Here is a 16,334-nt window from a genome sequence, read left to right as displayed (position 1 = left end):
TTGTTTTAGTTGCCTTACCAGTCTGCCACTACTGGATGCCTCATCATCTACCTTTCAGCCGCGAGACACAATGAAACAAGTCGCAGCAAGCCGCCTTCACCACACCGCTTGCTCCCACGCCAAAACCGTCACTGCCTTCTCTTCGAACATCCAGCATGCTGCCTCTGCCCAGGCGTTCACCCTATTCCCGTCATCCGCTGTTCATATCCCTATCAACCTTGACCCCTAATTTGTGGTCGTCGAATCCGCAGACATTTTTGCCTTGCATCCGCAAGGGTTTTTTGTCATTTTTCCATTGTCGTTGATATCATTCTTGTCGCTGCTATAATTCACTCTGATCTACATTAATTAATGTGTCTGTTCGTGCCGTGGGAATTGAATGGTCATGATTGTCAAGGAAAAGCCATAGCACCGTTTTAATTTTTAAATCATACGATACCACAAATTTGTATGTTGTGTTTATCAACAAAACCAAAAAATAAATAAATAAATATATATATATATATATATATATAGTGAACATTAAAATTTCATTAATGTTCATTAAAAGGGGAATATACAAATCCATGGTATATTATTAGAAAAATAAATTATTCATTAAAAAATTAATGTTCATAAAAAATAAAGATTTCAATTACAAGGAGTAAAGTAAAAATAAAAAAGTTTTTGAAGGTCTTTATAAAGACAAGAATTTAAAAAAATATTTTGATTTAAAAAAAAAGGAAGGTGGTAATATATACTAAAAACTTTTATTAAGTAGTCGATATATACATCCAAGTGCCTAGTTATAAAATTATAAGGAGGTTTGGAAGCATCCAAGGGTTATTCAAAGTTACCTCGTATCATTCAATAAACTTGTCGACGAAAGGAAAAATGGATTTTAAGTCTGAGATAAAAGAAGGAAGATTTTCAGAAACCTCGATCGGTTATGCTAAAATGCTATTTAAAATTAAAGGAACTATAGCAGGAAAAAATGTCACTATTGCTATCTATGCCGCCGAAGATAAAAATTATATAACGCCTAAAATCACAAACCAATTAGTAGTTCCGGAGTCGAATATAATCGAAAAATTAGACTATTTAAAAAAAACAATGCGAAATAACTGATTTACAATTAAACATTGGCGATTATACATGTATATCGCAATTCTCGGTTCAATCCCTATTGACTGACCCAAGTGACATTATTCTAGGATCCCCATGGATGGAAACCCTAGGTTCCTTCATCCTGAATATGAAAAAGAACTTTCTGACGTTTTCATACAAAAAGAAAAAAATAGCATTTCAAGATGTTACATTGAAGCCAAATTCACTAACTCCAGATGACATACAAGATATTTCAAAAGTAATTTTTCAAGGTGGTAAAAAAATTCTACAAAATATGCAAGGAAAAGTTGACAAGATCACTACTAACAAAAATGAAGAAGTTTCTCGGCTTAAAAACCATAGTGAAAAATTATTGACGCAAATTAAGAAACTGAAGAAGGATAAGGAGTCATTAGAAAAAAAAATAAAACAACTTATCGAGAAGGAAACATCAAATGTAGGAATTCAAGTTGACAAAAAAACAACAGATACCGATCTAGTGAATGTCACAACTCATGAAGAACACAAGCAAGTTGAAGAAAATACAAACTTAGATGTTGCAGTTCAGACAATGAACATCCCAAGTGAATGTTCTCTAACCAACTCAACAACATCTTTGCCAGAAGAAAATCAAAAAATTGCCACACGACCAATAAGGGAAAGTCAAACCAAAAAAGTTCCCGATCGAAATCCGAATGATAAGAGTAGACAATTCAACCATGCTACATATCGAGACCATTCAGAATAAAAACAACAAATTCCAGAGAAGAGTGATGTAACCTCAATCCAGACCTATGATGACAAGTCGTTACAAAATTCCAGTGATCAAAATATTACAGAGAAGATTAATCTAGGATGGTCTGATCCCTTTTCAATGCCACAATTTCGTTTGTCACGTAGAAGATCATATCAACATGTATCGACAAAGATGACAGTTCCAAGACAGAAAGACGTTCGAAGCTGAAAAATAGATCAAGCCTTTTTCATTAACAAGCTTGGAGGACAAAGCTTTTTGAGGAGGAAGACAATGTTATGAATAAATATATAGGAAATAATGTAAATGATAATAACCATAAATAATTATTAGTTAATTAGTAATTAGGTTGAAGAGTCATGTCTAAATGAGATATGACTCCCCATGAAGAGACACCTGCTTGGTATATAAGCAAGCCTCTCGTTCTCATTGTATTAATCATTCTTATTCATACATTTAATATATAACATTTGTATCCTCATGGATAGCTTTATATTCCAACTCTTCTAGAGTAATTAATCTATAGAAGGAACTTTGTTCGCTTCACATTGGTGACATAGAACAAGTAAAGAACAAAAAATGTCCCAATGCTTTCTGAATACGTAAAAACATTATTCTAAAAGAGTTTCTATTAGGCAAAGACAACTAGTATGATAATATAAGCAAGCCTCTCGTTCTCATTGTATTAATCATTCTTATTCATACATTTAATATATAACATTTGTATCCTCATGGATAACTTTATATTCCGAGTCTTCTGGAGTAATTAATCTATAGAAGGAACTTTGTTCGCTTCACATTGGTGACAAAGAAGTAAAGAACAAGAAATGTCCCAATGCTTTCTAAATATGTAAAACCATTATTCTAAAAGAGCTTCTATTTGGAAAAGACAACTAGTATGATAATATAAGATTTTTCTTGTAACAAGAATGTTGAGAAGCCTTGAGGGTTAGCTCAGTTGGTCGAGGTCATGTTGCTAAAGTACCTTGCCATTGCGAGGTTACGGGTTCAATTCTCCTTGACACCCTTGGGGTTAGGCTCAGATAATTTTGGTTGGGGGGTGTGGTCCCTTCAATTGGACCTACACTGATTTTCCATGCAAAAAAAAGCAAGAACATTCAGTAAATACACAAGTAGCTAAGTATTATTGTCAAAAATTATTATCATAGTCACAGTCAGAACTGGATCAACCCTTCCTGGCCACAGCATCAATCCTTCTTGGCTGAGAAAGATGACTTGGCACTGCGTAGGCCTGATCTTCCCTCCCTCTACCTCTGCACTGGCCTGGATAGCTGACGCAGCTACTGCGTGGGCTCCTCCTAGTTACTGCGTCACCTTTACCTGGCTCAGAGTGTTGACACAAGCACTGCGTCAACCTCTGCGTCACCTTCTCTGCACTGCATCACTCCTTCTGCGCCTCTGGCTCTAGAACAACACGGTCTCTCGGGATAGTTGCTTCTCTGCTGCAAATTCTCAGGTTTTCTCAGCTAGTGACTTTACTCACCTCTTATCTGCAATCGATCTGAACATGTGAAGTTCCTAGTCCAAGGAACCCCTACTGCAATATCTCGTTTACTATCTCCTACTTGTTCTTTACATTAACAAGTTATTTAATAACATAAACATCAAAGTAAACACAATTGCACCCTTCACAAATATAGAGATCAACAACTGAAATAAACTGAGACAACACAAGGGACATCGTTATTTTTGGACAATCGTCCTCGGAAATACCCAATTCGGGAAAACCGGTGCAGCATATATGAGGGTTTTATTATTAAGTAGATTTCTAAATACAACTAGGCTGCCAAAAATGGCTCACCCTTCAGAGAATACCCTCGGCAGTAGTACCTCTATATGGAGACAGATATTACGGCAAATCAACAACCGGATGAACAATCCCACTGTGACTCTGATTGTTCCTTGTGCTAGACAACAAAAGCTGCTCCAAGCAATACTCAGGAACTGCGTCACCCTCTCCCGGCTGATCTGCTCTCAGTCTGCCCCACAAAACCTCCTCACCACAGCCTCTTCAGCCTAGCATCAGCGTCTACAGCCCTTTGCGCTGCATGCAGTAGCCTTTACGGCTTCTGCATCAGCCTCTGCAGCTTTCTGTGTCCTCTGTGTCAGCCCTCCGAGGGCCTGCGTTGTCTCGTCGACACTGCGCTGCCTCTCTGCTATGTATCCTTCGGCCTCCTGCCGAACTGCCCATCACTGCCACTGATCACTTGCTTGATTTCCTCAGCGAACCTCGCCGCAGAAAATCGAACTGACTGATCTCTCTTGGTGTGTCTCCAACTGAGCCTCAAGCCCCCTCTTATACGTTTCCTGTTGACGATTCAACGGCCAAGATTAAGTCCCTAATCAACGGCTAAGATTAGATCTGGTTTGATCCTCGTCTCTTAGAACTTTCTCACCCATTTTATATTAATACACAATAATATTTTAATTAGACTAAGTTTAGACTTAGGAACACCATTAAAAATATTAATTATTTTAATATCTCTTCATCCGGGTGGAATTTCTCCAAACGATTTCTGGGTCTTGGAGATCTCATGTGCCTTGGCCTCTCCACCAATTTTCATGGCTAGGGCACATTTGATACTACCAAACAATCAACAACTTCTACACACCTAGTCACTTAAGTCTGTGCAAAAGTACTTACCCGAGCTACAAACATCAACACTAGTAAATGTAGGCTCATAACCCCCCTTGAGTAGGCGCTTTACCCTTTGAGTTGTGTATATATATCTCTCCCATTTGTTATATTCATTCAACCGACTTTTTTCCATCATCAACAAGTGTTCTGCTGAGAGAACCATTAAAGTGTTGCACTCTGTTGTGTTGGGTTATTTTCCTCTACACACATATGCTTGACTTATTTGTCTATATAGAACATTTATGTTTAGGTCTATTTTCGCTTTCCAGCATTACTTTTTCCTAGTAATGGTCTATTCTATTTATTGCAGACTTGGGGTTTTGCTGGTTTGGTTACATTCATCTCACTCTCTGTCTCTCTCTCTCTCACGTGAATCTCAACAAAAGTAACAAGGAGCATGTTTCTTCCTGGAATTCAGTGACATCAACTATTTATGTAGTTTAAATCCAACCACTTCCAAGGTTTTTGACTTCATACATCATTAAAGTGGCAGAAAAATGAATTTTGTATTATTTTTATACTATAAAATAAAAAATAAAAATAACAACCATACAAAAACAGAGCTATCGCAAGTTACTGACAGTCATGGAAATGGTAGACTAATCAATTTCATAAAATAAAAATAAAAAGAGAAGACACAATATAGACTAAAGGATGATACCCAATAACCATGACCATTTTCTCAAGGAATTTTGTATTATTTTTATACTATAAAATAAAAAATAAAAATAACAACCATACAAAAACAGAGCTATCGCAAGTTACTGACAGTCATGGAAATGGTAGACTAATCAATTTCATAAAATAAAAATAAAAATAAAAAGAGAAGACACAATATAGACAAAAGGATGATACCCAATAACCATGACCATTTTCTCAAGGATTAGTCTCGATTGCCACAAAGAATTTAAAATTTAATATCTAGAAAAAGAGATTTACAATGTTCGAAAGCAAATCCTGGTGAGAATGATTATATTTACTCATGGCATTCAATTCACTTCATGCCAGCAAAATATAATCAACATTAGTTCCATATGCTAGCTATCCTTGCTTGTGTATGCAAGGCAAGGGGACTCTAGTGCAACTGCTCTATGGTGCCTGTACACATTACACCTGATGTATATGCATTTGATTTTAACACAATATGTCATGCATTTTCACAAGACATATAATGAAACAATTAATCAGTTACAAGAATTGGTCCTCACTTCTACACATACATCAACAAAGTGTCAAAAGAACAAATTTTTTATTATTTCTAATTATTAAATTTAAAGATGGCAACCATACAAAAACATAGCTACATACAAATTACCGATACACACTGAAGCAACAGAATAATAAATTTCATAAAATAATCAGGTGAGAAAAAATGAAGGCTAAAAACAATATATATAAGGGAAATACCTAATAATCATGGCCCCGTTCTCAAGGATCAGTTTTATTTACGAAAAGGAATCCAAGATTTAATATCTAGCCCAAGAGATCCACAAAGCCCAAAACAAACCCAGCTAAGAATCATCATACTTACTCTTGAAATGCAATACACTTCTTGCAAAGCTACATATAATCAAAATTAGTTTCATATGGTAGCTCCCCTCAGCTATATAGGCATGTGGGACCCTGTGTAACACTCTATGGTACCTGGATATGTTGCACTTGATGTTTATGCATTTGAGTTTTAATGTCATATATGAAGCATTTTCCACCCAAAAAATGGCCATAATATTCAAGGTGAATGAGGGATTAAAATGAAGCAGAATCTTCAAGTGGCATTGCAGAATGAAACCACACATCTAGAAATAGGGGCATGAAACATTCAATAACTAACATAGCACACTAGAAAATAGCAATGCCTCTAATGAGGATTCAGTCACATCTGTCAAACCTAAAGTAAAGCACATTTATTTGAACATTTGCTTCTTTATGAACATAGATTATAACTTGCAACTTTAATACGCTATAGATTAAAAAAATTTGTCAATGAATTTTTGTATCATTGTAGAAGAATAATATTGAAGTTGAAGGCCGTACAGATATAGCAACATCTCAAGTCTTTACTAACATAACAAAGAAAATGTCCCTTTCCTCCTGGCAATCAGTGATATCTGCCATGTACAAACTTTAAAAGTTTAGACCCGCCCGTTTGCCAAGTTCCAACAGATTAAGACATCTCATGGAAGATTCCAAAATTATCAATTTACTTTATCACTTTCACATTCAACTTTTGATAAAGTTGACAAGAAACAGTCGTACAATTTAATATTTCCAAACAATTAAAATTAAAATTTCCCACAAATATGAAAATAGCACCACCACAATTTAAGCAGTAGAGTTGCACATAATAAACCCAACAAAGATATTGCAATCAGGCAACACACGGTACACCATTGTAAGCAGAAAGACCAGATTAGTCCCCTGGCTCTTATCATTGTCAACCTAGACCAAAGTTAGTCAAAAAATTACCTCCAGAAGCTCAGAACCCCAAGGAGGACTTGTTCGAAGAATATGTCTATCATATTCCAGGAAAAAATCTCTAATCCGCTCATTCATTGGATATAAGGATGAGGATAACCTCAATCGCAGCTTGAAAACAAGTCTCCCATCTTCTAAATACTCCAGCCTCTCCTACAAATTGGGAAATTGAGAAAATTGGAAGGATCAATCTCACAATTACACAGATAGCAGCAACAAGAAAGTCCATGTCACATCAACAGTATTATTCTATATTAGACATTAGCATTAAGGAACTTGTATCCTACACAGTTACGCTTGTCCTTGCATATTTCAAAAAATCAAAGTGTGGCTGAAGGAGAACATATTTGTAAAAGCACATTTAATCACATAAGAGTATTAAAAATAGCTTTGATATAATATATATAGCTCATCACAATTCTTTTATGGTGTACTTCCTTCAAGAACATAAATCTCAGGAATTGAAGATAACATATTTGACAATACCTTGACATTTTCTTGGAGATAATGAGGTACCAACTCTCGCATTATCGGCAACATTATATCTGATCGCAACCTGTCAAATGTGTAAGAACAAACTTCAGTCACTTGCTGAATATTTAAGAGAAACCACAAAAGCAGTTGCATGTTCGAACTTGCAAAAAGCATTATACAACACAAACATTTCATTGTTTTATTTTGAGCTGGTGTGACTCAGTGCTCAAACATAACTCTCCACTTATCGGGTTCCTACATCCTCTCCATAGCACAGGCGATCTGTTCCGGCCATCTTTGAAACAATTGACATACTGGTGATCTGGGATGCACTCATATTTCACTTAGTTGAAAGCCCATTAGCAAAGTTTGATGATTAGACTAATTATCCAAAGAAAACCCATCAATTTTGTTGAGCCATATGCTGAATGTAGCATGGATTTTACTACAGTTCGATTAAAAATCTTGTAGCACTCAGTCTTGTCTGAACCAGAATGTTCTAACCCGTTATTTGCCTAAAACAGTCTGAACCAATTGTCTCAACCATTTTTGAACCAGTTTAGCACTTAAACAGTTGAGGCACAAACTCGCCAGTTCAGGTCAAAACGAATCCAACCAGCCAGTTCAGGTCGAAAAGAAACAGTGAATGCTTGAAGTGTTGAGTTTTGTAACTCAGAAGGTAATTCTAGCCTTGTGCCTTGACTAGAAGGACCTTGATTTGCCTATTTAGGAGCTTGCCTTCGACATGCAAAGTGTACAAGTGAGTTCCACACATGCGGATGTGTTGCATGTGACATGCATGAGATGTGCATGTAAAGCAAGCTAAATTTATGACTTGTATTTTAGTTAAAGTAAAGAAAGCTTCAGATAGGGAAGTTAACTAAAGTAAAGTCACTTATCTTCAGTTAACTTCACGAGCTAATTTTGGCCGTTAATATCAATGTTGTTAAAAGCGCGAGTGGGATTAAATCGGCGCCGGGAATGAAGCGGAAAAAATCGGAAAAAGCGGGAAAAAAGCGGAAAAAAGCGGGAAAAAAACGTTTGGTACAAAAATATTCATTTTTTTTCATTTTTTTTCAATTTTCATTATAAATCGCGCTGCCAGGGACCCCCGAGCTTTTTTACAAAAAAGCACGCTTTTTACGAAAAAAACTCGCTTTTTTCAAAAAGCGTGCTTTTTTCGAAAAAAGCGGCAAAAAAATTTTTAGGTGCTTTTTTCCCATAAAAAGCGCGATTAAATCGGCTTAGGGATAAAATCGCGCTTTTAACAACACTGGTTAATATCAAGGTGGCTTCTCATCACAAGCAACTCCTTCACTAATAGAGCCTACGTCACAACTCAAAATTGGACTAGGATTGTTTACCCCATTGTTGGGTGAAAAACACAATCAATAAACAATTCAAACCGACCCTATAACAAAATAGATCATTCCATCCAGCAACACAATGTGAGCATCGTGGTCCATTCAGCCCTAGCCAAATCAGCATGGCCCCATGGGTGAATGTATCAATCTCCCCTAGTCAAATCAGCATGACCTCATGGGAGAAAGTCTACCCTTGCGCCATTCACCCCTAACCAAATCAGCATGGCCACTAGTCAAATCAACATGACCCCATGGGAGAATGTTTGCTCGATGCTGCAAAAAACATCAACACTCCCTCCTTGCAAGGGAGACATTCATCATCACACCAAGCTTGTCTAGAAAGTATACAAACATCCCCCTAGACAGAGGCTTGGCGAGAATGTCCACAATTTGTTCATTTGTGGATATGTATTAAAGCCTCATTGTTGCCTTCTACACCATGCCTCAGAAGAAGTGATATTTGATCTCAATGTGCTTTGAACTATCATGAAATACCAGATTCCCTAAAAGCGACATAACCTTGATTAGCACAATATATCAAGGTCGTCTCTACCCCCTGATCAAATAGCCCTGCAAGCTTCAAAAGCCACAATGCTTCTTGACTTGCAGCATTGGTTGTGATATACATGGTCTCGGTTGTGCCAAGTGCGACAGAAGTCTACTTCCTACTAAACCAAGATATTATAGCTTATCCCAAGTTGAAGCAGCACCCCAAGGTGCTCTTTATGTCCACTACGCTCTCCTCTCAATCAGAATCAGCATATCCTTACAGCCCCACTTCACCACCTAAGACATATTTCAAACCACATCCAACTCCAGGTTTTTAAAATCGGTTGGTCCAACATAGAGTTGACCAATTCAACCAGTGGAAACACCCTACCAATCCGACTCATACCAGGGACCGATACGGTACAATTGGAACCTCCTTTCGGGTCGACTTGACCCTTAACTCAGACTAGGGACCGATCTAGTATAGAACTGGCTGAGTTGGACCCCCAACTCGGTCAGTTCGGTATCGAAACAGTGTGACCGATCGAGATCAAATTGCAATGGACCAACCGGGCCGTAGAAAAAAATACGGGCCTACGGACCCCAAAAATGACTTTCTTTTGTTTTTCTAAAACCCTGGCCCATCTACCCCTCTCCCATGCCTATAAAGGTAACCCAACCCTATCATATTTCCTCACAGCTATCTCATTGCATTTGTGTGAGCATTTGTGAGAAGTTTGTGAGCAGCTGGAGTTGGTTTTTGAAGTAGCCTTGAGGAGGTTCTTGGGTGATCTTTGGAACAACATTGAGGAGTTGGTTTTTGAAGCAGCATTTTCCATTGAGGAGTTAGATTTTGGAGTAGCATTTGCCATTGAGGAAAACTCCTAAATGTTACAGTTGCAGTTGGAGATCTTAATGAAGAGAAGGAGGAGCCATCGATTTCCCAGTATGACTCTGGTTCAAAGTCTAAACCAGATGATGTTGCCATTTCTAGCAATAGTGATCACTGATGATTGATCATTGATCATGTTGATCAATGAGATAGTATTTTGTATTAGTGACTTGTAGTCTGGCAATTGTATTGTTTTGTTGTAGAGTCAATTTAGAGCCTCCTTGGTTATGTGTTTTTGTTCTGAGCTCCATATATTTCATGTATTGGACAGTGCAATTGGAGCCATTTTGATATAATAGATATATTCATGAGCATACTTTGATCATATGTTGTCTTCTCTCTATTACTCTAATGGTTTGAGTTTGGAAACATGAATGAAAATCTTAAAAATATCTTTTTTCATTAGAAATTAAATATTTAATGTAATTTTTACAAAGACCGAGTCATTGGAATCAACTCCTTTGAGTCGATTCCGTGTCGGAGCCCGAATCAGAGTTGACCCTCGATCGGATTTGAGTTTGAGTCTGAGTTTTAAAACATTGATCCAACTATACCATGAAGGTACCTCAACACATGCTTTGCTGCAACCCAATCTACATGCCTCGGCTCGACCATAAACTAGCTCATGGTATTCACTGCAAAGCAAATATGAGGCCTAGCGTTAACCGAGTACATCAAGGATCCAATCAACTATCTATACATCATGGCTCAATGTTGTGAAAAGCGCGCTCAGGATTAAATCGGCGCCGGGAATGAAGCGGAAAAAATCGGAAAAATCGGGAAAAAAACGGAAATTAGCGGGAAAAAGCGTTTGGTACAAAAATATTCATTTTTTTTCATTTTTTTCAATTTTTTTAATATATAAACCATCTACAACATAAAATAAATACATTGACACATAAATATGATAAAAAAAACTAATATATAAGATGTTTAATATCATTTCTAGCGCTAAAATAACACATAACATTGAATCATGTCCTGAATAGTAAGTCCTGACTCCTGAGTCCCAGCTCAGCCTCAAAATATCAACAAAAAATATGATAATGTATCTCATCATGTCATAATGTCATAGACTCGTATACAATAAAATGAAAGTCTAATCCTATTGATTTCCTCCGCCCCTCTTGCGAGAAAATGTCACAACTTTCCCTTTCCCTCTAGATGTAGATGTTGGTGCATGTGCTGGTGGAAATGGCAGTGGAGTCTGATGTGCTCTAGAAGCTGAAGAACTAGAAGTAGGAGCTACAGGAGGTAGACCACATCCTCTACTGGTGGTAGTGGTAGCCCGGGTAGGCAGTGTCACCTCCTCCTCCTGTTCCTCCTGCTCCTCCTCCTCCTCCTCCTCCACCTTCTCCTCCTCCTGCTCCTCCTCCCCCTCCACTACATCCTGCACTAACCAATCATCAGTGGAATCCATGAGAGGCCTCTCGGCCTCAACCATCCATGCAGCAGTGGTGTCGATCACATCCAATGAGATGGCATCCACATCAGGTGTCCTCTCAAGTTGCCTCACCCACAATCGAAGATTGTAGTAGACGTAGACCATGTCATTAAGTCGTTGGGACTCCGACCTGTACAAAGATCATGAGATAATAATTAATAATTAATATTATAAAAAAAATATTGTTTAATGAATTCAAAAATTTATTTGGAAATTTGCAATATTTTAAATATTTAAGTGTTAACATGTTGCGCTTCTTGTTGTGTATTTTTTCAAATACACTCCAGTTGCGTTCACATCCTGAGGAGCTGCATGTTTGGCTGAGGATGCGTACGGCAAGCTTTTGCAAAAGGGGTACTTTGCCACCATACATCTTCCACCATGCATCTACAACAAAATTACAAATAAAATTTTAAATAAACATAAGAAAAAAATGGAATCTGAAGAGACAATGAAATTTGAAACAAAGTTACAAACTAAAAAATACCTGGCATTTTAATCGTCCTATCAGTGACAGCCATCTCAAAGCCAAATGTGCCACCTGCCATCTTATGTCTCAATTTGTTTAGAGATATCTATATGTTGTTCTGGAGATCGCACCATCTTCTGGACACAGGATAAGAATCCATCCATGATCTCAGCATCAAAATCAAACCCACATGCATAAGAAAATGCAGGGTTCAGGAAAAGCCCAGCAGCATGAATGGGACGATGGAGTGTGTTGTTCCATCACTCATCAATCACTCCCCATAGAAGGAGTTGTTTCTGAAACCCATCATCTCCCTTATCATCATAGTAGGCCTGAATGGCTTCTTTGGCCCTGTCCATGGCTTCATACAAATAGCCCATTCTGGGTTCTCACCATCAACCAACCGAAGAACCTTTACCAAAGGTTCAGTAATGGCGCACACATCCTGCACTCCCGCCCAGAAGTCTTCCTGGTATGAAACTAGTCTGCATACGGCCTCTCCTTCTGGTTTGCAGCTCATTGACATAGCACACCACTCCTCTGAAAGAAACATTCTCTTCACATCCCACATAGAATTCAAAAGGAATTGAAGAGATATGAAACTCGTGGCAAACCGTGTAATGGCGGGGCGCACCAACTCTTTGTTGTTGGTGAATCTTCTCATCAAGCTAAGCACAGATGTATGATTATATATAAATTTTGTGATGCTTTTTGATTAGTCAACAATATCTTTGACAAACGGAATTTTCCCTATGTCCTCTAACATCAAATCAATACAATGGGCAGCACAAGGTGTCCAAAATAAAGTAAGATGCCTGTCCATAAGCATTCTACCAACAGCAACATAATTTGCAACATTGTCCGTTATGACTTGGACAACATGTTGTTCACCCACCTCCAAAATAAACACATCCAGCAAATCACATAAAGTTCTTGCATCTTTGATTTGATGAGATGCATCAACAGATTTGATAAACATAGTCCCCTTGGGACAACTAACCAAGAAGTTTATAAGGGTTCTCCCTTTTGGTCAGTCCAACCATATGACATAACAGTGCATCCTGTTTGTGCCCATGATGCCCTAAAATCCTCCAATCTTTGGGTGCAGTCACGCTTTTCATCTTGAAGAATCCGGCCTCTGAAATCATGATAAGAAGGGATTTTGTACCCCGGGCCAACACTGGCAATAGCATCAACAGTGGCTTGGAAAAATGGATTATTCCTTACAATGCTGAAAGGAATATCACTCCAGAGGAGAAATTTTGCCATCAACCTATCAGCTTGTTCTTTTCCAGTTCTTTTTAGCATTGAACCGATAGATGGTTGTGAACCAAGTGTGGTTCGAGGAACAAAAAATGATGATGCAACTACCGGATTGACTGGTGCTGTAGTAGAACCAGTGCCACTTGGCCCACTTCCTTCAGCTGACCTTTTTACTTGCCTTTTGAGTTCTTCTTTGGCCTCTCTAGTGTGCTCTAATTCTCCCAATGCTCTCATGGCTCTTTGGATAAGTTCAAGATTTGTATTTATACAAGGACCCACATCATGTCCAGGGATTTGTGCAAGGTGAAACTTCAACCTGTACACCCCCCCGCGTATCTCCTTTCCACACAACTTGCAATTCAAGTTTTGTCTATCATTCGGAGCTTTAAGTTCACCATATTCCTAGAAATGATCCAATTTCCTTGGCATGTTTGTTTTTGAATTTTAAATTTGCAAACCTATGGGAAAATAAGGATTAGGAAATAGGAATTTAGGATTACAATTCAGCATTTACAAAATTACAAGTTACAAATTTCCAGAATCCAAAGTTCCAAACCCAAGTTACCCAACCAAATGGCAAATGCCAAAAACAATGAAAAAACATAAACAATGTTTAAAAAAAATTAAAAAAAAAAAAAATTGGTTCCCATAGTCATACCAATTTACCCATCCCAAATCAATGAAAAAATACAAAAAAATCTTTAAAAAGAATGAAAACAAAAGGAAAACGCTGCCCATATGAAGTTTCCCAACCAAAAACAATGAAAAACAATGTTTTTAAACAAGGAAAACAAAAAAAAATTAATCCACATACCGTTTTTATGGAGAAATTGGTGGTCTCCTCTTGAATTTGTCCTACAAGCACTTAGATTTGCTCACAAACCCTCCAGCTGCTCTCTCCAAGACGTCCTCCTCCTCCTACGCGCGCCCACAGTCCAAATGAGCAAAAAAAAATCAAAAAATCGCATTATAAAACCCGCTGCCCCGACACCCTGCGCGTTTTTCCCAAAAAAGAGCGATTTTTTCGAAAAAAGTGCGCTTTTTTCGGAAAAAAATCAGCAAAAAAAATTAGCCGCTTTTTTTGCATAAAACGCGCGATTAAATCGTCTTAGGGAAAAAAGCGCGATTTTTTTAAAAAAGCGCGATTTAATCGCGCTTTTCACAACACTGTCATGTCTCCACCAAAACTAAATCTGAAGCGGAATCACTCACCTTGTTCATATTGGTCAGAATAGGTGTAGTGTAAAAAACAAAGTTCGTATACTCAAAGGAATGTTCGGATACCAATGTAACGAACAAAGTTCGTATATGCAGCAAAGTAATCTTCAGAATGCTTCGAAGACAACGACATCCATTGTAATACAAGTAATTGTATATTGATTATATAAAAGAATTGATGAGATGATTACAATGAGGGTGAGGGCTTTCTTATATACCCTAGGCAGGTACCTCTTCACCAACAGTTATGTACTTAGGGGCATGCCATTTCATTAACTAGTTACTAATTAATCATTATTTATTATTATTATTGTTTTACATTATTTGTATTATTTTATATATATTTGTATTCATAACATTGTGTTCCTCTTCAAAATGCTTTGTCCCGAAGCTTACTAATAAATATTTTGGTCTCAAAAATCCCAATTTCGTGTTGTAAAAATGTATGAGATAGAACTTGACATAATTCTTGGTCAACCTTGGTTTAGGGAATTGGGTGTGTTCATGTTAAACGTAGAGAAAAAAAAATTGATGTTTTATTATAAGGGAAAGACAATCATATTTCGATACATGACAATGAAGTCAAAATCGATAGTGTCCTCATTAGAAGACTTTATGGATGTTTATATCTTTCAAGTATTTTGAAGCCTACTCTGGTGCGTATACGAACCTTGTTCTGCAATGTTTCATACCAAAAACATCAAAGTGTGTGTGTCCAAACGAGCTTCATCTACAATGTTTCATACCAAAAACATCAAAGTGTGTGTGTCCAAATGAGCTTGAGAAATCTAGGGCATTAGAATTAGATGATTTCTCTTCTTTGGTGACTGCTTGTGAATGCTTTTTACTTGATTAGATTAGGATCTTCTTTACGTTAGATTCTTGGTGTTCTTCTTCATCAAACAGTGACCAACGCATTAACATAAATAGACAAGAGACACATCATGTAGGCTATGAGCCAGGGCCAAAATCTCTCTCTTTGAGAGGAAAACCCACACAAATTCTTCTTATAGAGATTCCAATTGACGAACACCAAGACCAAGACCCCTAACCTATTAGCCACTCCATGATCAAGACACGAGTCCTCTTCTACTTTTGTCTTCTAGATTCCTCTTCCACTGTTGAAACTACATCACTATAGACCTTCACTGTGATATCAATGAAGGAGCTCTAAAATCCATCATTGTAATTAAAGACTTCATCATTGTACTATAATCATTTCCAAACTATTAGATCCTTCTCTATGTGGCAGCACTGAGGCTTCTTTATCTAAATAGAAATATGATCTTGTCTTCTACACTAGGTCACCTAGAAGTATCTGAATTATTCACTATATCTGTCTTCCAAAATAACAATGAGAGACCACCGAAATTATTACTGTAGTTTCTCCTTAGACAAATCGAAAGTTCTTCTTCATTGTTACTGTGATCTCTAGATAAGAGCGATCTGAATTCCCTTACAGAATTGTAGCATGCATCCTTGTAGCCTTCGCTGAAACAGAGGTAAACCGAGTCTCCTTTTCTTCTCCTGAAAAGTCAGAGATATGCGAAGATCTTTTCTTCCACCATAGACATATAAAAAACTCAGAGAAGGATCTCCGAAATTATGTCTTTTGAGCTGGGTAGAGGTATCTATTTATAGTGGTTTGTTCGTCGTATATAAGCCGAAATGAGATAGTGAACCAGTGTGTCTCCATAATAAGAAGCCGACACGAGTTAGTTGTTGTGACTTGAAGCCGACATGAAGT

At 37.5% G+C, this 16,334-nt stretch overlaps 1 protein-coding gene across 1 annotated transcript in view; it reads right to left on the bottom strand.

Moving 5' to 3' along the window:
- The window catches only part of SPK1 (guanyl-nucleotide exchange factor), a 312,986-nt gene that overhangs the window by 159,200 nt on the left and 137,452 nt on the right, over nt 1-16,334 (bottom strand). Inside the window, 2 exon segments of the mRNA XM_089431973.1 lie at nt 6,966-7,127; nt 7,461-7,530. Coding sequence (XP_089288099.1) covers nt 6,966-7,127; nt 7,461-7,530 — 232 coding nt within the window.

The sequence above is a fragment of the Pinus tabuliformis genome, chromosome 5_1 (genome assembly GCF_031772625.1).
Source record: "Pinus tabuliformis cultivar Carrire ecotype Pingquan chromosome 5_1, CPIR1, whole genome shotgun sequence".
NCBI classification, from domain to species: domain Eukaryota; kingdom Viridiplantae; phylum Streptophyta; class Pinopsida; order Pinales; family Pinaceae; genus Pinus; species Pinus tabuliformis.
Note: the sequence above shows the minus strand (reverse complement) of the source record. Positions and strands in the feature narration are given on the sequence as shown.